Source organism: Perca flavescens, chromosome 13, assembly GCF_004354835.1.
Source record: "Perca flavescens isolate YP-PL-M2 chromosome 13, PFLA_1.0, whole genome shotgun sequence".
Lineage (NCBI taxonomy): Eukaryota > Metazoa > Chordata > Actinopteri > Perciformes > Percidae > Perca > Perca flavescens.
Genome location: NC_041343.1, coordinates 24,448,523 through 24,476,431, shown reverse-complemented (window position 1 = coordinate 24,476,431; position 27,909 = coordinate 24,448,523). Strand labels below are relative to the sequence as shown.

At 41.6% G+C, this 27,909-nt stretch overlaps 2 protein-coding genes across 6 annotated transcripts; both read left to right on the top strand.

Moving 5' to 3' along the window:
• zmat2 (zinc finger, matrin-type 2) lies at positions 1-3,440 on the top strand. Its single transcript, XM_028595537.1, has 6 exons — positions 1-98; positions 1,212-1,311; positions 1,535-1,658; positions 2,069-2,142; positions 2,295-2,440; positions 2,542-3,440. Exons 1-6 carry the CDS (start codon positions 81-83, stop codon positions 2,683-2,685), a joined length of 606 nt encoding a protein of 201 aa, XP_028451338.1. The 5' UTR covers positions 1-80; the 3' UTR covers positions 2,686-3,440.
• Positions 3,441-3,783: 343 nt separating this feature from the next.
• On the top strand, positions 3,784-24,225 carry lcp2a (lymphocyte cytosolic protein 2a). 5 transcript variants are annotated; one of them, XM_028596414.1, is made up of 22 exons: positions 3,784-3,871; positions 6,109-6,388; positions 8,490-8,552; positions 9,142-9,188; positions 10,434-10,499; positions 11,025-11,050; positions 11,347-11,387; positions 11,765-11,957; positions 12,573-12,649; positions 12,742-12,796; positions 13,075-13,152; positions 13,527-13,552; positions 13,845-13,864; positions 15,022-15,120; positions 15,376-15,394; positions 15,486-15,501; positions 18,951-19,038; positions 20,161-20,213; positions 21,393-21,475; positions 22,410-22,484; positions 22,623-22,772; positions 23,403-24,225. In XM_028596414.1, the coding sequence occupies exons 2-22, from the start codon at positions 6,311-6,313 to the stop codon at positions 23,550-23,552; spliced, it is 1,503 nt and encodes a 500-aa protein (XP_028452215.1). In that variant the 5' UTR covers positions 3,784-3,871; positions 6,109-6,310; the 3' UTR covers positions 23,553-24,225. The 5 variants fall into 5 exon arrangements, with proteins under 5 accessions (XP_028452215.1, XP_028452216.1, XP_028452213.1 ...); XM_028596415.1 differs by lacking the exon at positions 3,784-3,871 and adding an exon at positions 5,231-5,256; XM_028596412.1 differs by lacking the exon at positions 3,784-3,871 and adding an exon at positions 5,239-5,278.
• The last annotated feature ends 3,684 nt before the right edge of the window (positions 24,226-27,909 follow it).

Below are 27,909 nucleotides of genomic sequence, written 5' to 3'. Positions count from 1 at the left end.
GATCCAGCAGGCGGCAGTGTTTCGCTTTTTTAAAACACTGCGACAGGCGAGGCCGTGTGTTCTGTTACTCGGTAAACAAGATGGCGTCCGGCAGTGGGGTGAGTTCCTGATCTGATCTGTTTTTTTGTGTTAAATATATAAACATTACTTGAATGTTCCGTGACTTGCACTTCGGTCCGGACATGTCTTTTTTATCAGTGCTGCTAATGCCTCAGGCTGACTCCGTTTAAAGTGTTTAAAACCGTTTGAAGCGGCGCCTCAGCTAACCGCTAGAGACCAGATAGCCTCATAACAGATAACAATGTCAACGTTTCCGGTTTCATTTCAAATTTAAAACATTTTTTTCGTAAAACATTTAAAACTAATGTTTCCTTAATCATTGGTGTTTAATATGTGTTGGTGTATGACCGTTTCCTGCACTGCTGAAGCAGAATACCTTCGCTAAATGTTAGTCTGTGCTCTGCTAACCGCAACAACAACAACAATACTTTCGGCCATGTTCCTTCAGAATAAAAGCGCAATCACAAACACATAAACAGATTACATTAAGACAATAACGTCACATTATGGACTCTCATGTGAGGGAAAAAAATCTTCAGCTACCTTCGTTTAAACTATATATTTTAACCGGATGAACGATTTTAGTCATCGGACGTCTGAATCTAGAGTTATCAGAAAAACAAGCTGAGCAGCCCCTCTGCCTACGAGCCGGACCGCGTCGGAAAAACACGGATTTTGAACGTTAAACTGCTCTACTCAGTGTTGTTACCGGTTTTAATCACCGGGTCCGTTTGTTTTGGAGAGGAGGAACCTTCTGTGGATAATTCGTCTCCCTGAAACAACCTCCTGGACGTCCTAGAAAGTATTAAGTTAGCATTCAAATATTCTTAAAGTACCAAAGGTAAAAGTAACATTATGTATTATGCAGAATTGCCCATTTTAGAGAAATATATATTCTATTACTAGATTATAATTACTAATGGATTTGTTTGTACATCGCTTTATGTTGCAGTATGTATGTATGTAAGTATTAAGTAATGGAGTAAAAAGTACAATATTTACCTCTTAGATGTAGTGGAGTAGAAATAGCAAGTAGCACAAGTACCTCCAGAAAAAATACAGTATTTCAACCACTGATTTTTCCACAAGGGCACAGGTTTGTCTTCTCTGGCTCTAAATACCTTCTTCTTTTTCTTCTTCTTCTCTTGTAGTCCAATAAGAATGACTTCCGTCGGAAGTGGGACAAAGACGAGTATGAAAACCTCGCTCAGAAACGACTGGCTGAGGAGAGAGACAAAGAGAGGAGAGATGGTGAGAAGATGCATTTAGGGGTTAGGGCTTTTATATTCAAAATGCCCATCAATAATTGTGCGACTCCTCAAACAGTGAATTCAGTCTGAATCTTCACGTCAGAGAAACTAAAACCACTTTGGAGAATTGAATTATTGATCATTGTAATTCACATTATTCACTTGTTACCATTAGTGGTTTGACTGACATATTAATCGTATCCCTCTCTTTCTCTCTCTTTTAGGGAAAACTGCTCCGCCGGTCAAGCGGGACCTCCTGCGCCACAGAGACTATAAAGTGGATCTTGAGTCCAAACTGGGGAAGACCATCGTCATCACAAAGACCACTCCTCAGGCTGAGATGGGCGGGTAAGAAGAGTTTCATGATGAAGCCCCAATACGATCTTCCCCTCCCTTTCTTGAACTGACACCAGAACCAGATTTTATCTGACTTTTACTACCGATCTTATTAGGGCAGTAGCAAACGTCTTTTTCGTTTTTTTTAACATTCCAAACTTCTATTAAAGTTTTTGATGTCTGTCGTCATATTTTATGATGTCCTCACCCTAAAAAATTTAATAAAAAGATCCTTGAACATTATCCTTACTTTGAATAAGTAAATCATCGTATTAAATGAATGGTGTCTCTGGTAGTGATGGTGGAATTTTCATGATCTTCAGAAAACTGATCCAAAATTAAACATTTTAATAATTACGCTTTTATCACACCGGTCTGTCTGTTGGCTCACTCTGAATGTCTGTCTTCTTCTTCTCTTTTAGTTACTACTGTAACGTCTGTGACTGCGTCGTGAAAGACTCCATCAACTTCCTGGATCACATTAATGGCAAAAAACGTGAGTTTACAAAGATGAAGTGACATTAAATCAGCTCAATGTCTGTTGATGTGTAACTGTGTGTGTGTGTGTGTGTGTGTGTGTGTGTGTGTGTGTGTGTGTGTGTGTGTGTGTGTGTGTGTGTGTGTGTGTGTGTGTGTGTGTGTGCGCAGATCAGAGGAATCTGGGGATGTCGATGCGAGTCGAGCGCTCGTCTTTGGATCAGGTGAAGAAACGTTTCGAGGTGAACAAGAAGAAGATGGAGGAGAAGCAGAAGGAGTACCACTTTGAGGAGCGCATAAAGGAGCTGCGTGAGGAGGTGAGGAGAACAGCGGACAGGAAGTGGAGGTCCTGGGGGGGGGTTTGTGGATTTAGGATTTAGGATTCATACTTAACGGCCGATGTCCTCTGTGTTTTCAGGAGGAGAAGGCAAAGGCCTACAAGAAGGAGAAGCAGAAGGAGAGGAAACGGCGGGCAGAGGAGGACGTGGACTTTGAGGAGGACGACGAAATGGCGGCTGTGATGGGTTTCTCTGGCTTTGGCTCGGTTAAGAAGACTTACTGACCCGCTGCAGCTCCACGGTTAGGACCACCACCCTCTCTCAGTCAGCTGGACTCTGAGACCAGAACCAGACTCTGAAAACAGCAAGTCGTGCTGCAGGCTCACTGTCCTGGCATCTTTCATCGTCCTGGTTCAGACTTTTAAACCTGAAAATATTCTTTCTTTTTTACCTACATTCAGGCTCTTATTTTTGGTCGTTTATCCATCACTGTCAGTTCTGACCACAAGCAGCTTTCTGCTGGAGGCATACATGAAAATGAATGTGAAAATGCTCTAAATGTTTGTGGTAATCTCTGTGTAAGAAAACTTCTGAGCGAGAAATGATGGGCAGTTGGACCAAAAATAAAACTGCAGTGGTGTCCTTTAAGTTGACGAGACGTCTCGACTGCGACCCGTTCCAAGTTCATTCAGATAAAATGTTTTGTTTTATTAGCAACACCTTCAGAAGAAGCTGTTCTCCATACAAAAATGCATTTAACAAGTTAAAATCAAAAGTTTTTATGCAAAGATTCAAATTTGGGTTATGAAAAATATTATAGTTAGTTAAAAATGGAATTTATTTTATATCAAGAATCTGAGTGTGATGTCTGCATTTGACATTAAAAAAATACTTAAAGTGAATTATAAATGTCAACACATTTGAATTTTAACTTGTTAAATCTTCATTTTTAACGTCAGACAGTAGTTACTATATTAGTATTATCAACATGAGTTTGTTGGAAAAGACAAGATTTGAATAAACTGTTTTTTGTTTCTAATTGGTTGTTCTCCAATTTATCTTATACTTAGCTCTGTGTCAGTAAACGCACCAAAAAAAACATGCCATAGGCTCATCTGTGTTTTTGTGTTGCCTTTAGGGTCGATCTCTCAACTTCAGCTTTAGTTTATTTAAAGTGCACATTTAACAAAGAGTCAACAGGACTCATGTCCGGGAATTAAACGTAAAGTTCATACCAACAGAACAGAGAACAGAACAAAGTCTGCATTTTCAATATGCAGTGAAATGTTTTCAAATGTAGGAAAGCTCGATGGGCACACATGTTAAATAACCAGCATCATATAAGAGAACATATGGTATGTTATGATACACTCTTATCTACACTCCCAGAATGCACCTCTCTAAGTTAGCCTGGCTTTTAAAATCCACCTGCGAGCTGGTTCTGCCTCCTCCACACCGCCAGCTCTAAAGGTTTGTGAATAATGTGTTGAGTCCCGTCTCGTCTGAGCTGTTATCAGACTTTTATTAGTCACATCACACCCGTCATGGCTGACGAAGAAGGAAGGACATCAGGGTTTTTACAGTCTTAAAAAAAAAGAAGAAGAAGAAGAGCTGAACTGAAGCTGCTCTCTTTAAAGCCACAAGATTCCTTTGAAAAACCAGCAATTTTAATGCAGAGAACACAGGAGGTGCTGGTTACCCTTCAGTTTGTGTTATTGTGTGACTGGTGTTTTAAAGGGTTAGGAACCAACAAAACAAACACATTAACCGATCAAGGCAGTGGTAGACCAGCAACTCCTGTGTTCTGCATAGTAAAACTACTGTTTGACAGCAAGGTAGAGTGGTGAAAATGTTCTAAATATAGTGTACATGTAAACTGATATTGATTTTTTTAGGTGGCTAAAATACATTTAGCTGCTGCCCCTGTCTACAGCAGTACATTGCTTAGCTTCCATGTCGGGACTCCTGCCTGCTTCTTCAAACTGGGGGCGTGGGGCCTCCCGGCATCTACTATAGGTAGTCTGTATTGACGACGTTTCATTCACGGAACAGTTCCCGTTTTGCCGCATGTCCCTCATCTTCGGCCGGATGTCCCTCACCTTTCGCTTTCTTTGTGTTGTTTAGAGAAAATCCCGCACACTGACCATTACGCAAGCAATAATTTATTTGGAAAAAATACAACTTTTCGTTCTCAGACCTTCATCAGGTCATTAAAGCTTTCTTTGTGTTGGCATTCTAAACTCCGATCGATTTGGGAAACATCCTCCGAGCTAGAACTGACAATCAAATTATAATTATCTTTTTTTTTTAAGTTATAGTGCGTAGTTTCTGTCTCCCCCATGAGAAATTCTTAGTCATGAAAACAACACTGCCCCCACACAGTTGCTAGTAGCCACCATGGTAACCACAGAGGTGTTAAAAATAAACATGATGGACTCTTCAGAAGAGGTAATTATCTTCACTCGCGTTTCTGCGTGCGAAAGTTGCTGGACGACACAATCTTCTTAAAACAGTCATACTGAGAAATACAGAGAGAGTTGTGTGGAGTCTTAATTAGCTTTGTAGCAACTCATTTGGCAATGGCTTGAATGTAACGGACGTCCATTTATATCAAACTAAAATTTTCATCACACACTCAACACCCATTTTAATTCCAATCCCCTACGTGCACGTTCCACCTAAACAAGTTCCTTCCCGAGGCTATTCCGCAGCAGCACCGATGTTGCGTCCTGTGCTTAGCACCACCCAAGACGATTCTGATTGGTTTAAAAAGAATGCCAATAAACCAGAGCATGCTTTTCTCCAGTCCCGGAATGTTGTGTGGACTAGCCAGACCTTCCAGCGCGTGGAGATAGGTCTGGCAACGCAAGAGTAGCGGTAGGCAATATACTGACTCTGGATAAGTACCTGATACAACCCCACTTCGAAAGATCCAAACTCTCTCTTTAATTTGTAAAGTAACTAAAGCTGTCAGATAAATATAGTGGAGTAGAAGTAGAAAGTGGCATGAAAAGAGAATAGTCAAGTAAAGTACAAGTACCTTAAATTTGTGCTTTGTACATTACTTGTAAATGGACCTTAGTTACGTTTCACCATCAGTCAAACTTCACCAAAGTTGCAGTTTTACATGTTAATGCACTGTGTGAATTTACAGATGAAGACAACGCCATTAATCTGATCTCAGTGTTGCTGCAGCTATCAGGCTGAACTCTCAAACTGATCCAGAGTCTGTAACTTCCTGCTTCCTCTCTTGTTTTTTTTTTAACTGTGTTGAGTTTATTCAGCTACAGCGAGTGGGTGCAACTGCAGCATCTGTTCCGCTCTGTGGTCAGGTGGGGGGAGGAGGATGCCGCCTCCACCCCCCACCCCCTCCCCCTCCCCCTGCACAGTCACTTCCTCTAAGACGGAAGGAGTCAGGGGAGGAGAGAGGGGAGGAAAGAGAGGCGAATAGATAGAGAGACATAGACACACAAAGAGTGAAAGAGAGAGAGAGAGAGAAAGAAAGAAGGAAGCCATTTTGGTTTCTCAGTGACATTTCTTTTCTCAGTGACATTTCTGCCTGCACTTTGCTTTCTTCTCTCTGCTTTCTTCTCTTGGAGAGATAGTAAGTGGTGAGTTGATTTTGAGGAAGTAAAGCTTTCTGACGACGTCGGACAGTTATTCTATTTTCTACGAGTCTTCAAGAGAAGTTTGGTTTTGCGTTTCAGGAAGGAGTGGTGACGAGCAAGGCCCTTCTGTCTGCTGTTGTGTGGATGTCCAACTGAAGAACACCTGAAGAAGAACAGCAGGACTGGAAAAATACAATTTCATCTTGAGGTGATCGTCATCCAATCAAATGGTTGCCTCCTCTCGTTAAAAGTCTTTGGTTTGACATCAGCTGCACGGACGTCAAGTCTTTGAGGACACAGGATGAGCTCTGACCGAGGGCCGTCTAGGGTGGAGGTGACGGGGTGGAGCCCACAGCAGCTGGCAGACTACCTGAAGAGGGTGAGACCTCCGTTGATACTCTCACTGTCTCATGCTTTCTTTCTTTATTTCTGGACACAGAAATCACTTAACTAAGACTTGATATTTGCTGCAGTTAGACAACAGTTAAGGTCACAATAACATTCGGTGTGAGTCTTTGTGTCAAATTCAACTTTGGTGAACTTTGACTCACAAATTTGCACCGTTGACCAATAACGAGCCGCCCTGACAGAATTGGTCTTAAAGGGAACGGAGAGCCAAAATGGAGAAAGCTATTGCAGCTGATTAGCTGTGTGTCACCATCCAGTTTTAGTGAAGCTCCTCCGTCAGAGTATAAACTGGTTTACACACAGTTAGCAGACAGGAAGACATCTTACTGATAGAGACTTATGCCGCATTTCCACTTTATGGTACGGCTCGATTCGGCACCTGGTACTTTCTTTGGTACCAACTTGGTTGAGGTTCCAATGGAACTTAGACGGTGGAGTTAAAACAGACCGCTGATTGGTCAGAGAGAATCAGCACCAGGGCAATATCCTGCACAAACCTGCCATTTTTTTAAATGCCAGTCAAGTCAAGTCATTTAATTTGTATAGCACATTTAAATGAACAACAGTTGACCCAAAGTGCTTTACAGGTAGAGCAGGGAAGGCAGAAACAGTATTCCTTAAAGATACATAATCAAGTGTGCAAGATTCCATGAATGTAGTTAGGCAAAGGTAAAATCAAATAATGTAACATAGAATAAAGCACCAATGGAATAAAATTTGCAAATACAAAAAGATAAAGGTTCATTGCTCTGAAAAAAAAAGGAATTAAAGGGAGTTAAAAGCAAGAGAATCAAAATGCATCTTCAGGTTTGATTTAAAACTGGCTATTGTTTTACAGGATTTGATATGGGGTGGAAGGGAATTCCAGAGTTTGGGGGCTACTACAGAAAAGGCTTGGTCCCCTCTGGTTTTTAGGTGTGTCCGGGGGATGATGAGGAGTTGTTGGGTTGTGGACCTGAGTGACCTGGCGGCAGAGTAAGTTGACAGGAGATCGGAAATATACTGAGGGGCTTGACCATGGAGTGCTTTAAAAACAAAAAGTAAAACTTTAAAATCAATTCTGAATTTCACTGACAACCAATGAAGTGCAGCTAAAACAGGAGTTATGTGGTCATACTTTTTGGTGCCAGTGAGGAGTCTTGCAGCAGCATTCTGGACTAATTGGAGTCTGTTTAAATTATATTGGGTTAGGCCTGTGTATAGTGAGTTGCAGTAGTCTAAACGTGAGGTAATAAAAGCATGAATGATGATTGTTCTTAGATAAAAAGTATTTCAGCTTAACTACTGTTCTAAGCTGGTAAAAAATACCTTTAACAACAGAGCTGACTTTTTTATTAAAATTAAGAGAGCTGTCAAAGAGAACACCTAGAGAACACCCTGACCTCACTTTGCAAATTTGATGACCAAGGGCCAAGGGCATTGCTCAGGTTTTTTGTAGAGGTGTGGGATCCAAATAAAATCATCTCAGTTTTCTTGTCATTCAACTGGAGGAAGTTTGCTGCCATCCAGGATTTAATGTCCTCCAAACAGTTAAAGATTGTATTGATAGATGAAGTGCAACCAGGGGAAATGGGTAAGTACAGTTGTGTATCATCAGCATAGCAGTGGTAATTTAAGTTGTGTTCTTCAAGGATAGAACCAAGGGGCAGCATGTATAGGGAGAATAACATGGGGCCAAGAACTGATCCTTGAGGGACGCCAAATTTAGTACCCACTGGAGAGGAGGACTTAGTTTCACAGAAAAAGTTATTTCTGTCAAATAGGTCTGAAACCAACTTAACAGTGGTCACTGGAGTATTGGGCCACTGCCTGACACAGAAGCACAGCTGTGATCCAGTGCACATCCCACTGCCGGCATGGTGGCCCGTCCGCCCTGGTGGTCAACAAATACTGCACACCAGACCAGCATGCCGCGGCGGAAAGACGAGGCAAATACTTAGAAAACCTTTAATTCTCAATAAGTCTGGTCTGAATGAAAGCAATAACCCTGCTGAAGTTGAGGATTCAACTCCTGCTGCCTCCACACTAACACTGTGTGAGCTACGTCACTGATGTTTGAAATGTGTTTGCAGATGGGTCTGTCTGGCTGTGATAAGGTGGTGATAAAGAACTCCATCAGCGGCTCCAGATTTGTGGTGAGTTAATTTACATTTAAAAATGTTTTTTAAACATTTTAGTAAATACTCCTGTCAGCTGAGAGGAGGTGAAAAAGATGGGAGGCAGAGAAGAAGGGAAGGAGGATATAAGGATGTGGGGAAAATAGGGAGGAGGTCAAAAGGAAGGAATGAAGGAGTTTGGTTAGAGAAGAAGTGGGTTATGAGAAGATAGAAAAGTAAGGAAAGAGGTGAAGGAGAAAGAATGAAAAGAGGAGGTAGGGAGGGCAGAAGGATGTAGAGGAGGACAAGGACATAAGGATGTAGAGAAGGAAAGGAGGAGTTAAAGAGAACATAGGGATGTAGAGAAGCAAAGGAGGAGGTAAGGCTTTAGCCCTAGACAGGGGCGTAGCACAAAATTCTGGGCCCTGTAGAAAGGCATTTTCTATAAGCCCCTCCCCACATCCACAGCTATTCATTCTAGCATCTTTTTGGGCCCTTCTCACATAAGGGCCAGTCCAAAGCCCCTGGCTCTTGATTGGTCTGGTTAAGACTCTAAAATGTCCTTACAATGATATAAACACACGTCTTGTTTAACACAACATCTTCACAGTTTTCTCTTGTTTTGTAGAATCTGAGTGATAACGACCTCCAGAAATTCCCCAAACTTCACACTCCGTAAGTACAGACCAACTGCTGATTCATATCTCAGAGAAACTATTAATCATTACCGTCGCACACCCACTGATGTTTGTCTGGAGATGTGACAGTTATCCACATGTGATGAACAATTATCAAACCAGTGGAAGGCTAAAGATATAGTTGGTTTGATGCTTCTCTTATTAAAAAAAAACACTGAAGAGTAAATGTATCTATTAAAAGTGTTAAAGGTTTCAACATCTCATAACCCCAAATATTTTAAATTTGGAGACCCTTTTGACTTATATTACACCAGGAATCCCAAACTATTAATAGTATATATAGTAGTTGAGATAAAGGTAGAAGTATTTTTGATACTATAAATAATAATAATAAACTTAACTTAATTTTTCTCAACAAGCCATCAGCGGGTGTACTACAAACATCAACAACTTCAACAATTTACTTCTAACAGTTTCGTAATTACAACAATTACATCAAACTCATGCGTCTTTGCTGCTGGAAACAGCAATAAGAAGGACTCAAGGAAGAAATGGTCCAAAGGTGGGTTCATTTTACGAAGAAAGATGACAACAGTGCTGCTTGTAGTGTTTGTAAAATGATCATTTCAAGTTAGGGTAGAAAAAACTAGCAATATGCTGAAACATCTTGTTACGCAACGTGGGCTTAAATTCCAGGAACGTATTTGACTCTCTACGCACGAGTACCACTGTTTCCCAACCGCGCAACACGTCCGTTGCCAAAAGTAAATATCCTATGTTTATGACATTGGCGCCATGCAGGCAGGTTGAACAGATATTTTCTTTGACTAAGAAAACCTACATGAAAACAAATGCTGTACAAATATTCCCTCACATCATAACACACTCAGATAATATAACAGTTGGGCTGACACTGAAAACTTGTGGAGGCCTACTTTTTTTTTCCACACAGAAAATTTATCAGGAATCGATAAAGAATCGGATCCATAAACAGAATCGATAATGGCATTGGCATCAATCAAATCTTCTCATTGCCTATCAATATCTAAAACACAAGATTCACGCTCAGTGGTTTCTGTGAAATGAGAAATACTTTAAAATACTAATGTTTAAAAATACAAAGACAGCCAAAATACACAGAGCTACCCATAGAACCGTAGCCTCACTTAGTGGAAAAGTCACACCACTGGTGTTAAACTTATTTGTGAGAAATCACAGGTGCTCATCACATTGTTACTGATAAGGAACAGTTTGAACAATCTTTATGTTTCTATCTCTTCAGGATGATCTCTAAGATCAGCATTGAAATCAGCAAGAAGGAGGAGAAGAGATGCCTGTTTGGTAAAAAGTAAGATGTTTGTTTCAAACATGGCCGACCCAGAGCCCACATTCACCCACTCACCTTTTCTTTTGTCATGACTTTTTTTTTCCTGTTTTTACTGATTTAAATATAAAATACAATACTGCTGTTTTCTGTAAGGTAGAGTATATATTTAATGTCATACAGATGTTGTGTTGACTGTCTGGTCTCTCTTAAAGAGCCCCTGGTCTTTGTTCTGCCTTTCTGTTTTGGTGTAATTCAGTTTTATATAATCCAGGATTACATTATAAAACACAGTTGTTGCTTCACATTACACGCATAGAACATGTTTAAACAAATATTAAAATATTTTAAATTATAAATATATATTTTGTTTGAAATTATGTAATAGAATGTAGTATTTCAACATATGTTTAGACAGATATATTAAAGGAATATTATAGAGGGTTTAAAATAATATGCTGTGAAGTAGCAGGCCTACTTCTGCTGACTGTTTTAAACTGTAAAGTTCATGATCAAAAATAGTAATAATAATCTTTCTTACCATCACAGACCAACGCAGAAATATCATGAACCAGGTACCTTTCTTTTATTAATTTATCACAAACTTTCTCATGTTGGGTCAAAATGGTTAGGGTTAATTCTTTACAATATTTATTATTTAGTATATTATTTCTATAGCATGTATACCATATATACAGTATATATATATATATATATATATATATATATATATATATATATATATATTATATTTAATATGTTAAACATTATATTGATAATATGTTATACTGTCAATAAAGTTCTTAATTTAAGTATAAATAGATGGATAGATATTAATATATTCATCTGTGAGCTGCTTTCTCCTTTGCAGAAATGGCTGCTGACGTTCAGGGATGGGCTGAAGACGAGTTTGTAAGTTCATCTTTTTATTTGTGTCTTTCTGTTTGTCTTTTCATTTAATTTTGACCAGAAAAACTTCAGTTTTCTTCCATCTCTGACACAGGAGTAAATTGTTATGTGTTGTGTTAATGTTGTGGGAAAAATCACAAATGACGATCTCTGGGAATTGAGATCCAAAAAACACACCTCTAATTGCCGCTTAATCGCCAAAGCGAGAGATTGTAACTTTAAAATTGTATTCTTTTATGGTGTTTTACAAGAAAAGAAGACATATGCTGCATATATGGTGCTGATTGCTAAGTTGTTGCCAAGTGCTTGCCAAGTTGTTCAGGGTGGTTGCTACAGTGTTCTCTGTCATCCACCTTTCTGTCTGTCCTTCACTTCATCAGGACGATGAAGAGTTTGAAGATGACTACGAGAGTCCATTCAGCGGTGATGACGAGGGCAGCGGGGGAGACTACGAGTCCCCAAACGATGACCCTGACGGGTCCAACGATTACGAGCCCCCTCCCTCCGAACCTCCAGAGGACCTGGCTAAAAAGCTGTGCCCCACCCTGCCCATCGGAGACAGTGATTACATTGGTAGATAAAAGATAAGATGCAGCCTCATTCTCACTACTGGATGCTTTTTCCATACAGATGATGTTTTAGTTGGTTTTGGACCATTTAAAGTGAAGAAATATGACATTTTGTTATTTTTTGCACCATTAATTTGCTTTGGTCGGTTATGTTGTGCAGCTCCTCTATTTATCTGAGGTAATGTCCTGCAGTTACAGTTAATCAGGATAAAGGTAGAAAATCAGATGTTTATCCCTTCAGATTTAACATATTTCTTCATACACGAGGACTTGAAAGTACGACGAGTATTAGGGCCACTATTAGAAAAGAAATATAAGTGATAAAAGCATGAGGAAAAAGTCGTAATGTTTTGAAAATATAGTCATAACTTCAGTTCATCAACATAAAAGACAGACTGCTTTCATCTGTTTATTACAACACATTATTAAAATCTCCACTTCTTATTAGATTACGACTTTATTCTCTTACCACTTTTGTTCTTGAAATATTATGACTTTATTCTCATTAAATTAAAAAAATTAAAATAAAGAATTTTTTACCCCTCAATGTGGCCTTAACACCTGTGTGTGTGTGTGTGTGTGTGTGTGTGTGTGTGTGTGTGTGTGTGTGTGTGTGTAGATAGCCATTTGTCCTCCAGGGGTCCCCCTGCTGTGTGTCCTCGCCCCCCAGTATCCACCCTGTCTGCACCTCGGATGGTGAGTCTCATTTTAATCCTCAAGTGATTTAAACATTAGTGTTAAACTGTTAACACCAGTTCAGTTAACTAAACCTCGAATTGTGTGTGTAGCCAGGAGAGTCTTCCTCTAGAAGAGACCCCTCCCCACACTCTGGAGCAAGACAATGTAAGTTCACATGTTAACAGACACGTCTTCATAACTCAGTGAAATGTGACCATACGGACATGAAACACATTGATATATTTCAGTGTTACTTGTAATTCCCGAGCATATCATTATCTCTGATGTCCATCCAGAATAAACCCACTTAGAAATCATAGAAAAAAGATGCTTCAGTATCAAAGTAATTCATTGGTAGTTATCTGTACATTCATGGGCACATGATTCAGCACACTGTTAATGGAGACAATTTCATTCTGTTTTAATTCTGTTGTTGTATTCAGTTCCTCCAGGGCCGCCACAGATCTTTCGTGACAACAAACCGGGCCGAGGTTCGGGATCCAACGTGTCCCCAGCCAGAGGTAACACTGAACCTGCATGCTTTTTTTTAAAGGACAACTATCGCTGATTGGTTGATTTCTTTCCTTTGCTTTCACTTCATTTCTATGAAAAATAACCTGTACCTCTGCAAAAAACAACAACTATAAAACAAAGAAGGAATTCGGACAGGTTGAAAACTAAATGTCCAATTCAATTGATTTTATTGTTGTCATCTTTATTTTATTGCATGAAGTTTTCTTCTTCAAAATTCTCCTGGCAGACACACAATGATAATGTAACAAACAAACAAAAGATTCAATTAAATTAAATGTGAAGTATTGGTCATCTATATAAGTATCCTGTTATTTAGCTGATGTTTTAATGACAATGACATTTACTTTTCTCTTCTCCACAGGACCTCATCGCAACACAGTGGACAGGGTGAGGTTTTCTTCTTAACTAAAGTTTATTTAACAACAAACAGCAGTTATCAGGAGGATCAATGTAAATATACTGAAAATCATCTGAACTGAAGGATTTTTTTTTCAGTAGTTTAATTTCAGAAATTACATGTAAAGTGATCATATTAGTAACATAGAAAACTGAAAACAAAACCAAGAACAGAACCTTGAGGAACTCTATTGTTATATCACCACGAACACTGAAAACTTCCCTGTAACTTGTAATTTTTTAATTAATTATTGTATTCATTTTATTTCTGTGTTTCTTACAGCCAGGCACACATCCTTGGAGGTAAGAACAGACGCAGTGTTCATCATATTTATTAGGGATAAATAAGGGGGCACCACAACGGTCTGGGCTGGGCCCTCTTCTATTTACACTTTACATAAACAATATTGTTACTCCAACACAGACTTATAATATCCATTTTTTATTCAGAAGGCTTGTATGCCTTTGGCTCCTCTTCAGCTATATTATATCAAATGTAGTCAGCAGTGTGACTTTTGTAAGCAAACTGAAGTGGGTCAAAGTGCCTGGCCACAGAGGAAGTTAGGTAAACTGTAGAGTATTACATTAAGGTAGACAAATGCAGAAACAGACAAATGCAGAAAGACCCTTTCACACATGCACTGCAACCCTGAATTTATCTAGACATTACTCGGATGAGCTGTATGTGGGAATGCAAATGCCCGAATCAGTTGGACCGGACATCAAGCAGTCTTTACCCTGCCAGCTCCCTAGTGCAAAGTCTGCATAATGTCTGATTGCGCCCCTGTGTGAATAGAGCCGTTCATTGTCCGAAGAATTAACAGCGAGCGAGTGGGCGTGTTGATGATGTTTCTATCATGTGGCTGGCGCGAAACCGTAAGAAAACAAGAGAGTGAAGAAGGGTGATTTATACTAAGACACAAATAAAAGTCTAACTGGAGAGACCACACGATTGTGGAACTTCTGTCGGTAAGGGCTGATGCCGAATCGTCAGAGAAATTCAAGAAACGGCAAGAGACTCGGTTGTTTACAACCAAATTGCGAACAGGCTTCATGACCGCGGTGTATTCTGTCTTTCAACCTGACCCTAACCTTAACCATTTGGAGGTAGCTGCTAACTCAAGTGTTGATGCTTGAGCAGTATGCCAGTTTCGTTTGGTAACTAGGGTCGTAGAAATGTGTTCCTAGGACTGCGTTCCTGATCCTGCAGCTTCCTCTGTTGCAGTAACATAGTATAGGCTGCTACTCTACCCAGGTGCAACCCCTCGCCTAAACCAAACTAAGTATTTCCAGTAGGTGAGAACATGTCTGACACAGACAATCTCCTGTTGTGTGCTTCATGTGAGAAAGGGAAACTTCAAACAATGTCCGGACCTGATTCTCGGACATTGTCTGGAGTTCATATGAGAAAATGACTCTAAAATTATCTGAACCTATTCTTCAATCTTTAATGTGTACAGGCCTCAGACGGACACCCCCGATCCTCCCACCTTGACAAAACCACCTGCTCTTCCTCCATCCTCCACCTCTGTCAACAGGATCAGACCTCCTTCTGACAGGTCTGCACACAAAAGTCATTCATCAAATTATACTTGACTTTTCATCCAGTTAGTTAATTATCTCAGTGTGTGAATTCATAGTCAGTCACTTACACACACACACACACACACACACACACACACACACACACACACACACACACTTTGTTTTCTTATTCATGTTTTTACTTCAATTCTTAATGATAAAACCGTTCAAACAGCTTGTTCATGTTATTTGATATTAACCAGATTTTTGCATGTGGTTTGGTTTTACAGGTTTGGTGGAAGGAGAGAGGTAAGTGTCTGCTCTGACAGAGTTTTATTGTGATGGTGAATTTGTCTACAATGAGCTCTGATCCTTTTCTTCCTCTCTTTTCTTTCATCAGCAAATACCAGATGAAGGTGAGATTTCTTTTTCTGCTTTTTTATTGTTCATTTCATAAACAAAAGTCCATCCATCTTCGTCCGCTTATCCGGTGTCGGGTCGCGGGGGGAGCAGCTCCAGCAGGGGACCCCAAACTTCCCTTTCCCGAGCAACATTAACCAGCTCCGACTGGGGGATCCCGAGGCGTTCCCAGGCCAGGTTGGAGATATAATCCCTCCACCTAGTCCTGGGTCTTCCCCGAGGCCTCCTCCCAGCTGGACGTGCCTGGAACACCTCCCTAGGGAGGCGCCCAGGGGCATCCTTACCAGATGCCCGAACCACCTCAACTGGCTCCTTTCGACGCAGCGAGCAGCGGCTCTACTCCGAGCTCCTCACGGATGACTGAGCTTCTCACCCTATCTCTAAGGGAGACGCCAGCCACCCTCCTGAGGAAACCCATTTCAGCCGCTTGTACCCTGGATCTCGTTCTTTCGGTCATGACCCAGCCTTCATGACCATAGGTGAGGGTAGGAACGAAAACTGACCGGTAGATCGAGAGCTTTGCCTTCTGGCTCAGCTCTCTTTTCGTCACAACGGTGCGATAGATTGAATGCAATACCGCACCCGCTGCGCCCGATTCTCCGACCAATCTCCCGCTCCATTGTCCCCTCACTCGCGAACAAAACCCCAAGGTACTTGAACTCCTTCACTTGGGGTAAGGACTCATTCCCTACCTGGAGAAGGCATTCCATCGGTTTCCTGCTGAGAACCATGGCCTCCGATTTAGAGGTGCTGATCCTCATCCCAACCGCTTCACACTCGGTTGCGAACCGATCCAGTGAGTGCTGAAGGTCGCAGGCCGATGATGCCATCAGGACCACATCATCTGCAAAGAGCAGCGATGAGATCCCCAGCCCACCAAACTGCAACCCCTCCCCCCCCCGACCACGCCTCGATATCCTGTCCATAAATATTACAAACAGGATTGGTGACAAAGCGCAGCCCTGGCGGAGGCCAACCCTCACCTGAAACGAGTCCGACTTACTACCGAGAACCCGGACACAGCTCTCACTTTGGTCATACAGAGATTGGATGGCCCTGAGTAGAGACCCCTCACCCCATACTCCCGCAGCACCTCCCACAGTATCTCCCCGGGGACCCGGTCATACGCCTTCTCCAAATCCACAAAACACATGTAGACCGGTTGGGCATACTCCCAGGCTCCCTCCAGGATCCTTGCGAGAGTGAAGAGCTGGTCCGTTGTTCCACGACCAGGACGGAATCCGCATTGTTCCTCCTCAACCCGAGGTTCGACTATCGGCCGAACCCTCCTTTCCAGCACCTTGGAGTAGACTTTACCAGGGAGGCTGAGAAGTGTGATACCCCTATAATTGGCACACACCCTCTGGTCCCCTTTTTAAAAAGAGGAACCACCACCCCAGTCTGCCACTCCTTTGGCACCGCCCCAGACTTCCACGCAATGTTGAAGAGGCGTGTCAACCAGGACAACCCCTCCACACCCAGAGCCTTGAGCATTTCTGGACGGATCTCATCAATCCTCGGGCTTTGCCACTGTGTAGTTGTTTGACTACATCAGTGACTTCCGCCTGGGAAATCGACGACAATCCCCGTTATCCTCCAGCTCTGCCTCTAACATAGAGGGCGATTAGTCGGATTCAGGAGTTCCTCAAAGTGCTCCCTCCACCGCCCCCTATTACCTCCTCAGTGTAGGTCAACAGTGTCCCATCCTTACTGTACACAGCTTGGATGGTTCCCCCCCCCCCTCCTGAGGTGGCGAACAGTTTTCCAGAAACACTTTGGTGCCGACCGAAAGTCCTTCTCCATGTCTTCTCCAAACTTCTCCCACACCCGCTGCTTTGCCTCTTTCACGGCAGAGGCTGCAGCCCTTCGGGCCCTTCGGGTACCCTGCAACCGCCTCCGGAGTCCTCCGAGATAACATATCCCGGAAGGACTCCTTCTTCAGTCGGACGGCTTCCCTGACCACTGGTGTCCACCACGGTGTTCGTGGGTTACCGCCCCTTGAGGCACCTAAGATCCTAAGACCACAGCTCCTCGCCGCAGCTTCAGCAATGGAAACTTTGAACATTGTCCCTCGGGTTCAATGCCCCAGCCTCCACAGGGATGCACGAAAAGCTCCGCCCGGAGGTGTGAGTTGAAAGTCTGTCGGACAGGGGCCTCCTCCAGACGTTCCCAATTTACCCGCACTACACGTTTGGGCTTACCAGGTCTGTCCAGAGTCTTCCCCACCCCCTGACCCAACTCACCACCAGATGGTGATCGGTTGACAGCTCTGCCCCTCTCTTCACCCGAGTGTCCAAAACATACGGCCTCAGATCAGATGAAACGATTATGAAATCGATCATTGACCTTCGGCCTAGGGTGCTCTGGTACCAGGTACACTTATGAGCATCCCTATGTTCGAACATGGTGTTCGTTATAGACAATCCATGACTAGCACAGAAGTCCAACAACAAACAACCACTCTGGTTTAGATCAGGGAGGCCGTTCCTCCCAATCACGCCCTCCAGGTGTCTCCATCATTGCCCACGTGCGTTGAAGTCCCCCAGCAGAACAATGGAGTCCCCCACTGGAGCCCCATGCAGGACTCCAGTCAAGGTCTCCAAGAAGGCCGAATACTCCGAACTCCTGTTTGGTGCATATGCACAAACAACAGTCAGAGTTTTCCCCCACAACCCGCAGGCGTAGGGAGGCGACCCTCTCGCCCACGGGGTAAACTCCAACACAGCGGCGCTCAGCCGGGGCTTGTGAGTATCCCCACACCCGCCCGGCGCCTCACACCCTGGGCAACTCCGGAGAAGAAAAGAGTCCAACCCCTATCCAGGAGTATGGTTCCAGAACCGAGACTGTGCGTAGAGGTAAGCCCCACCAGATCTAACGGTAGCGCTCCACCTCCCGCACCAGTTCCGGCTCCTTCCCCACAGAGAGGTGACGTTCCACGTCCCCAGAGCCAGCGTCTGCCGCCCGGGTCTGGTCCGTCGAGGCCCCTGACCTTCACTGCCACCCATGTGGCATCGCACCCGACCCCAACGGTTCCTCCCACAGGTGGTGGGCCCATGGGCTGGAGAGATGGGAGCCACGTAGCTTGTTCGGGCTGTGCCCGGCCGGGCTCCGTGGCAAACCCGCCACCAGGCGCTGGGCCGACGAGCCCGCCCGCCTGGGCCTGGCTCCAGACGGGGCCCCGGCTTCCTCCGGGCAAGGTCACTCCATCTCTACCTTGCTTCTTCATTGGGGTTTTTGAACCATTCTTTGTCTGGCCCCTCACCTGAGACCACTTTGCCTTGGGAGACCCTACCAGGAGCACAAAGCTCCAGACAACACAGCCCTCAGGTTCACAGAGACACACAAACCTCTCCACCACGATAAGGTGATGGTTCACGGAGAAGATAAACAAAAGTGTATTCCAAAATATCAAGAGTGATTCTTTATATTCTTCTCTATCTTTCAGCTCCTAAACACAACACCTTCCCCCTCCACAATAAAGGTCCCCTCCCCCGCGTTGGATTCTCCGGGCCCCCCTCACGCCAAGGAGACAGGTATGGTGCACACCACACTGTAATTGCGTTTTGTGAGAACACAAACATCCTAAACTGGGGCCGTATCCACAAAACATTGTAAGGCTAAAAGTAGCTCCTAACTTGCTGTATTAGGAGAAACTCTTTAAAAAAAATGGGCATGTCAGTCCTATGGCTGTGCCATTGTTTTCCTATGGTGAGGGCAGTGGATACAACTCAAAGGAAGCGCTACCCTTGGCCTCGCATACTGCTCGGAATTAAGAAAATTCTAAATTCAAGTTCAAATTACTTAAACTTTGACCTCGTTGATTTGACCTTTCAAGGTGCAACCAATTCCAGAAGCAATGATGTATACGTATACCTGCGCTGCACTTTCCCTCTCTGCTCTGCGCCCTACCTCCCAGTTTTACCACGGATCATGTGTAGGCAACTTTTCATGGATACTTAGGCCGGTTAGACACTTCTTGCGTGACGTGGTGTGAGCGTGGCGTTTCTGTTGCGTGTCAGCTGCGTGGCGGCTGCATGTATTTTTCTGTGTCTTTACACACCAGAAACGTGTCTGACGCGGTGCTGCTGCTGCTAGCCTGGTCTGGACACATGCATGTTTCCCATTGATAAAATGAAATACCATGTTAAACATAAATATATACTGATTTGATTACAGCAAAGACAACGTCGGCAGTATTGACGGCAAAATAGGCTACAGAATATTTTGTTCTGTATTAACAGGTGCAATATTAGAACATTTTTAAATTACATTTATATACATTTATATCAAAACCTAGAGACTTTTAAACATCAACATGTCATTTATTAATATGGCTCTGTGTCTAAATGACATATAAACATGTTTTCCTATTCTATTTTGCATGGATACACTTCCAACACGCTTGCGTGTCTCGGGAAAAATAGGCGTTGGTTCTATTTCTAGCAGGTAGTGTGTAAGCTCTAACCTGTTAACATGGGAGCTGAAATATAAACGGACACGCCACGCAGCTGACACGCTCACGCGACACATCCTTACGAGTTCTCCCAATTCCTTGGGAACCCACTAGTGGTCAAAGCCTCCACAGGGTAACTTTTAGTCAACTATTTCTGGCATGTATGATGCATAATCTGTTTCCTTTGTTTGTTTTTGAGCAGTCTGCCTCCCAGTGTTCCCTCTACAGGCTCTCTGCCTCACAAACTGCAGTCAGGTAAGAAGACAACAACACAAACACAAACATTAAAGGTCCGATGTGTAGGAATTTCTCCCATCTAGCGTTGAGTTCATATATCGCAATCAACTCTCTCGCGCCACGCAGTTCAAAGTACGTATTGCAGCTACAGTAGCCTTCACGCTTCAAAAAGCCGGTCTCTTGCTCTTTTCAATATCATTTTTCTTTTTCTGGATGAAGAAGAAGACTCCTATTCCTGAGATTTTGATTTTGAATACGTGAGGTCCTCTATGTTTCCTTCTTCAAACTTGCCGGGGCCGGGAAGCTACGATACCCATTAGCAGCACCTGTGAGTTTATCATGTGACAGCGAAAACGCGAAAGGCGGAGCAGTATGTCCTGTATGTCCCTTACCGGCTAATGTATTTCAAGATGGAGCATATGGACGCTGGACTTTTAAAGGAAAAGTTTGACATTTTGGGAAATTGTCTGCTTATTCTCTTTCTTGATGAGAGTAAAGCCTCATTCAAACGGGATTAACATTGCCTTGTTAAAGAGGTGAATGAGAGGCAAAACTCTCCCAACCTCTCTTTTTCATAACTCAGTAAAATGTGAACACACAGACATGAAACACATTAATATCATTCAGTGTGACTTTCACTTCCCGAGGATATCATCATCTCTGATGTCCATCTAGAATAAATGTATTGGAAATCATTGGAAAAACAGCTGCAAAACCTGCCTGAGAATCATCATTTTCTTTACGTTTTCTTCAGTTTTAGAGTAACCCAGTGATAGTTGTCTGTACATCCATGGGTACATTGCAAACAGGAGCTGCTGATAGATCATTCAGCACACCGTTAATGGACACACTTTGACTAAATGTATGTTGTCTTATTGCCTCCCAAATAGGCCTAATCATATATGTTTACACAGCTTTGATGTGCTGTGGTGTGTTTTATTCTGTTAATGTCAAACCAAACAACATTGCTTTTTGTTGTTAATGTGATATTATACCACCATAAAACTCCCCACCCAATCTTGTGCCAGCCCTGTGGAAACACTAGAGGGCGCTCTGTCACCTACAGACTCTGTAGCTGCTTCATCCAGCAGCAGGAATATTATTATCAATAAGTACTCTGTGTGTGTGTGTGTGTGTGTGTGTGTGTGTGTGTGTGTGTGTGTGTGTGTGTGTGTGTGTGTGTGTGTGTGTGTGTAGCAATTGCCGAACAAAGAGGTAGCTCCGTAGGATCAGACAGAAAGTCATTTCATCCTTCTCCAGCCACAACAGGATACACACAGGTAACAAAACACACACTTACACTTTTGTCTTTCTCTACATGTGAGGTCCCTCTTTGGCATTTCCTAGCTCCTAGTTCTAACCTGAACCTTAAAATCAATTCTTAACATTCAAACGGTCCTTTGACATATCAGTCAATCAAGCAATCAATCAAACTTTATATGTAGAACCTTTCATACAGGTTAGCTTCAAAGATTGCTGACAATAATAAGACTGAACAAGTGTGGACTGTAAACAAAACAAAAAAGACAAAAATAATTAAACAATTTGAGACCAATGCACGCAAGATTAAAAAAAAAATGATTTAACAGTAATAGTAGTAAAACAGAGTGAAATATAACTGCATTAAAGAACTACACAAAATAGATTAAAAAGATAAAACTACTTTACAAATGATGGTAATAAAGCACAATAAGATAGACTTAAGACTTAAAAGCTAATAATAATACAATAATATCTAAAAAGCTAAATAAAAGTTAGACTGAAACTATATCAAATACATTAAAAAGACAAAAAAAAGACAAGTGAAATTGATAAGAGGAAAAATATACAATTTTAATAATAATACATTAAAATTTTTTACAGCATAAATACAATTAAGTATGTTAATAATATAATGTCAATAAAACCATTCTAAACCATTCTTAATCAGTAGTGATTACAATTGATCACAATGCAGAAATGTCCTCACTACGATGGTTTAAAACTGTTGGTCCTCACAAAGATAGCAATACAAGAAGTTTTTTATACATTTCTGAGCTTCAGGGACACCAACACAGTTTTATTTCCTCACCTAACTTACTGTAATGGTCTCCTAACTGGCTAAATCAGTGTATTATATGCTAAAGGTGTTTTTCAGTGTGAACAGCAGATGGTGCTGTCGTCTTTATGTTTGTTGCTCTGTAAGTATAATGTTTTTATATATATTGTGTGTAGGACCTGGACCCTCGCTGGTATGTGGGTAAAGTGACCAGAGGCCAGGCAGAGGGATGTCTAAAACAAGTCAGAAAGGTAACAAAAAGTAAAATAAAAGTAGCCTACAGAACATTTTATGTATTCCTTTAAAAAAGATATTTTTATGGGGAGTATTTTAACATCAGTTTTTCTGTGACGTCCACCTCTCATGTATTATTCTGTGACTGTGTTGAGGACGGGACATACCTGGTCAGGGACAGCACCCGGCAGCTGGCCAATCAACCCTTCACCCTGATGGTCTTCTATCAGGATAAAGTCTACAACATCCAGATCAGACAGCAGAACCAGAAGTTCCAGCTTGGAACTGGACTCAAATCCCAGGAGGTAAACATGAAGTTACTGACCAGAGGCCTTCAGAAGAAGTAAAGTTATCTATTAAGGGGCTAAACCTGTTTGTGTAATAACTGTATTGATTTTGCATTTGAAATGAAAATGTGAGCGTTGTCCCATTCACTTAAATTGACCATTTATTAAACTTACAAAAAGCCAAAAGTTAGCATATCATTTGTTAACTACTTTCATTTGTGTGGTTACGTAAAGAAAAAACACTTAAACTATGAGGGAGTCAGTTTTGGGTGCTATCAGAGTTGAGGCTAATGTTAGCATATCTGTCCTGATCTGGGGAAGTTTACACTCCAGCTTAGTCCTCGTCCTCGTTTATTTTGTCTTGTAATGTTAAAGTGAAACAAACTGTCCAGCAGAGAGTCTGTCGGTATGACTGGTTAGCTCAGACTACCAGAAGTTTTGACACTAACATATTAAAGTTTTGTATGTCTGCATGCAAATTCAGTATATAATGTTTACCATTTTAGCACATTAGCATGCTATGTGAGCATTAATCCAGTATCAGTTTTAGGCCTCCTACAGTCCTCCTTACCCCTACAACTCCTCTGTTGCATTTTTTAGGTCAGGAAAACTTTAATTGTGTGTGTGTGTGTGTGTGTGTGTGTGCAGTCTTTCCCGTCAGTGAGTGGCATCATTGGCCATTACTCCCAGTCTCCTCTGCTCCTCATCGATGCAAAAAACCGAACCTCCAGCCAGCAGAACCAGTGTCTGCTCTCTGACCCAGCTGGATACCACATGACCGGAGAGACGTGGTCCTGACCGGATAAACTGGATCACACCAGATCACAAAACTAAACCAAAGGGAATTAAGATTAATGTCCACCTAAAACGGCATTGAGGCATGGTACTCGTCGATACCCGATCCAGCATTTTAGGCGGAATCTGTGGGATTTCCGATCGGTATGGGAAAAACTCCATAAACATGCTCAGGTTTTTATCTGTAACCATGAGTACAAATTATTTTGCACATGTTGCTTCCTGTGCTTATGTTTGACCATTGACAAACTAGAGTTTCTAGCTTTATGTCAGCACTCAGTTTTGAGTTTAAAGTGTTTGACACAATAAACCTTTGAACTTAAAAGCTCTAAAACATTTCTGAGAGGTTTTAGATTGTTATGTCTGTATGATGCTACTTCCAATTCAATATATTGAATCAATGCTATATTTCTATAGCATTTAGTTAAACACATTCAAACTATGCATGTTGATTGCAAAACTTGTCCTGGTTCTATCTTCAGCTAAGCAAAGAAAATCCCATGCTTAATGATTGTATTTTCCATTCTTTTTGTTAAACAATGCAGATGAAACCTCACAAGATTCCAATGTTCATACTTTGTGCATTCAGTGTGGGACATTGTTATTTCAATGTAAATGTATCAGATGTAATTGTTTTTTCTCTCAGGTGTTTAATTAAAACATCTTGAAAACATTAGCAGCCTCATTGTTTCTGTGAAGGAGCAGAATTTAAATATTTAAAATATTTAAATTTCAAATGTTCTGATTGTCCCTGCCACTATGAGCAGTTTGTAGCCACATTAGCGCCCCAGTGACTCTGTAAAGCATCACAACACTAAACAGGTAACAGGAAACAGACCATGTTTACACTTGGTTTTAAAATGTTTCCGGGATACAAACACAAGTGGAGAACCGAGAAGTATCGCTGACCACACCTGTTTCTATCATGCGTCTCCAGATGACCACTTGTGTTCAGATTTTGTTACTGCCTACGTAACTTCCACTAGAAGGTCAAAGGGCAAAGTTATTACATCCACACTCTCGCCAGTCACGTTAGCAGTTGAGATATCGCTGTCAGCTGAATCCAACACATCTCTTTTTATCGGGCAAATGCAACACTTTGTTCAACTTGTGGTAAAATGGGCAAGTTATAGTTATATACTGTCACCAAAACCACCACAACACAGACTTTTCACTGAGTAAAAGTTTTGGGTTTGGTGCTCTTATACTTTGTCACCTCGGATCCTCGTTGGTCATTAGGAGCTGCTCAACAATCAACCTATACGGGTTGTTTTCTGGGTGAGGACGGTCTGGAAAGTTGCTGTGAACCAACTTGAGACGAAAAACAAGCCGTCTGTTTCCTTTTCAAAGCCATTATTGCGGCTGAACACGCCACATTAATTCTTTGTTAAAACAGTGAGGGTTAGTATGATTTGTACTAGTAACAGCATCAGAGGTTTTAAGGGATTTATTCACATGTTGAGGGATTGAGGCTGTAGTAATTCAGGAATTTGTGGAGCCAACTGTTGATGCTGTATGTTGTTATTTAAAGGTCATTAATGTGAAACAAGTATTTTCCCTTTGCCGACTACCTTAAACTGCACTATATTTGACAGTTAAAGGTTGTCTCTTACTTTTTTTTCCATGAGCCCCTGCACCCCCCTCCCCCCCTCTCTCTCTGTATAATCCCAGTCAGTTATAGTTCAGACTGTGTGTGTTGTTTTGTCTGTGTCGTCTTCGAAGGCACCGCAGGGCGAAGATTACTGCTGCCACCGCCAACTGTCATCACACACAAACACACACACACACACACACATGTGTGAATTATTAATCTCGTTGGCAGTGAACAGATAAGACGGCTGTCTGCTTCAGTCCAGACGCACTGAGACACTCTGCTGTCAGTGACCTGGATTTATGGTGGTTTTGGCTGATGATGTTGTGAGGGCAGGTGATGCAAAATAACCTCCACTACAGACAGAAACCAAGGCTGGATGGAGCTTCAGAAAGGTTCTGATGACTTTATAAACTAGTTAACTAGAAAATATTCCAACTATAGCATATACTCAAACTGATACAGATTTTTTTTAGGTGGCTAAAAAAAAGAAGTTGCTGCCCCGCAGTATATTACTCTACTCAAAGCCACCAGCCTCTTTCGACAAAACCAGTCATTTGCTGCTCTTCCGTTGCGTTAATCGGTTTGTTTGTTTGTGTTAACTGTGTGACTTTCAGATCAGACCTAACGTGGTGTCCACAGCAGTACGATGCTTAATGAGCCATCTAACATTGAGCATAAGGATATAGCAACGTCATTAGGCAGAAGGTACATACTTCGACCAAGATGTGAATACTTGGATTTGAATACATAAGGAACCTGACAAAATACAAAATAAAAGATGTACTCATCCTTTTACTACTATACTTAAAGTACAATTTTGAGGTACTTGTACTTTACTTGATTGTTTCCATTTTCTGCTACTTTATACTTCTACTAGCCTACATCTCAGAGGAAAATATAGTACTTTTTTAAAAGTAGTAAAAGTAGGCTACTAAAGCATCTCTGTGAGACAAATTAGGTTTTGTTTTATAATAAAACAATACACTTTATTTAATATAGCACCTTTCATAAAACAGTTACAAAGTGCTTTACAATAAAAAGAACACATTTAAGTAAGTATTTTTTTTATAAAATTACTGACTCATTGAAAAAAATCTACGTTTGATGTTTGGTATCTTTAAAAAGATTTGTTGACACCACACCAGCAGATGACTTGACCTGTTAAGTTTAGTTGTGGGGGATTTATTCCAAACTTCACAACAGCTGAAAATAACTGAACCATTGCACTGTTGTTACTGTGTCAAACAAGTAATCCTGATTTACAGGAGAACATTTAAATGAACATTCAAAGTTAGACTGAAAAGTTTACATTAAAGTACAACATTACCGTTTGATTAGGATTAAATTGCTCCTGTGAATGCTGACATGCTGATGGTGTGTTTGGGGTTTTAAGAACAATAGCTTGGGCGACACCTCAGACAGCAGCTGATGGTCTGTCAGTCTGCAGTTTCTTTTAAATTAGATTCAGGCACTTCTAAAGGAATCTGAACACCCTGTATCAGCAGATTTAAAATAAACAGAAGATTTTATTTCATGAAGTAAGATAGACTCTTGTTTCAGTTAAGCCATTATTGACAGCTTCAATAACTTGGGGCAAAATAACTATAAAACTAAAGGGTAAAGGACCCTTTTTGGTAGATTTTCAAGAAAACCCCATACATTCTGAAGACTCCTTTAAGTGTTACCTTTAGAATGTGTGCTATATTTCTATAAAGCAAATATTTTGCCAAGTCAAAATATACTTTAGGAGCTTTGGACTTTCAAACACATGAAAAACCCCTGCCTCACTCTGATGACACGTTCAAGTAAAATGATGGTTAAAAATGACACCAGACAGTTTAGCTTAATTGAAGGACAATTTGCATGTTTGTTTGTTTTTAAAAGCCTGAATACATTTATCAATTCAGTCATTAGTTCATTAAATGATTATAACCTCACTAACTGTGTGATATGATGGCTATAACAATATATAACAATGATGGTTAATGCTGGACTATTGTGGCTGACATGGACTCACCGCATCCTCTATAATATGCTTTAAGTGACAAAACACAAAGAAATGTCTGTTACATGACAGGGTGGCACACAATAGCATAGTAACTTTGGATGTTTTTCCCACAACGTGCTGGTTTCACTTTACCATTTCATCTTAATTCTTTGTCTAATTTTACCTGATGCATTGCAGGTAGCCGCAAGGCAAGCAGGAACTAGTTTGTGTGCGAAACCGCTGTAATGTCTTAAACTGTAAAAAGAGCATCAATCACTCATTTGTCAAGCTGTGTGTGTGTGTGTGTGTGTGTGTGTGTGTGTGTTTGTATGTGTGTGACATACCTCAGCATTAAATCCTCAGGCTCTTATCTGCCTGAGGGAAGGGATTCAACCTGCTCTTATTCAAATCAACCCCCACCATACACACAAACACTTATGGATGTGAATCACTTACGCATGTGAATCCGTGCATGTGTATTAGAGATAGCAAAGTAGCCAATCAGCTCATCCGTGGGCGGGGCAGCAGAGTATAAGTTCCTCAGGTGAGCAGCAGCAGGTGGACAGGTACGAGAGGACGACACCGGCTGCGTGTGGCTTCTACAAACACACATTTTTATATAATCACACTTTGAGCCCGAGCAGAAGAGGACGTCACCACAGACAGATGTTTATGTAGAGACTACTAGAGAGACAGGAAAGTGAAGAAAGAAAGACAGGAAGGAAAAGAGTTTCCAGCATGACGTCCTTTGTCACAGAGAAAGATCCATCTGCCCCCCT

Excerpts from the sequence above, each read along its gene's own strand:
- zmat2 (XM_028595537.1), top strand. Across the intron at positions 1,659-2,068 it reads CCTCAGGCTGAGATGGGCGG|TTACTACTGTAACGTCTGTG; the intron begins GTAAGAAGAGTT and ends CTTCTCTTTTAG. Across the intron at positions 2,441-2,541 it reads TAAAGGAGCTGCGTGAGGAG|GAGGAGAAGGCAAAGGCCTA; the intron begins GTGAGGAGAACA and ends CTGTGTTTTCAG.
- lcp2a (XM_028596414.1), top strand. The coding sequence starts at position 6,311 with ATGAGCTCTGACCGAGGGCCGTCTAGGGTGGAGGTGACGGGGTGGAGC. Across the intron at positions 12,650-12,741 it reads CCCTGTCTGCACCTCGGATG|CCAGGAGAGTCTTCCTCTAG; the intron begins GTGAGTCTCATT and ends TTGTGTGTGTAG. Across the intron at positions 13,553-13,844 it reads ATCGCAACACAGTGGACAGG|CCAGGCACACATCCTTGGAG; the intron begins GTGAGGTTTTCT and ends TGTTTCTTACAG.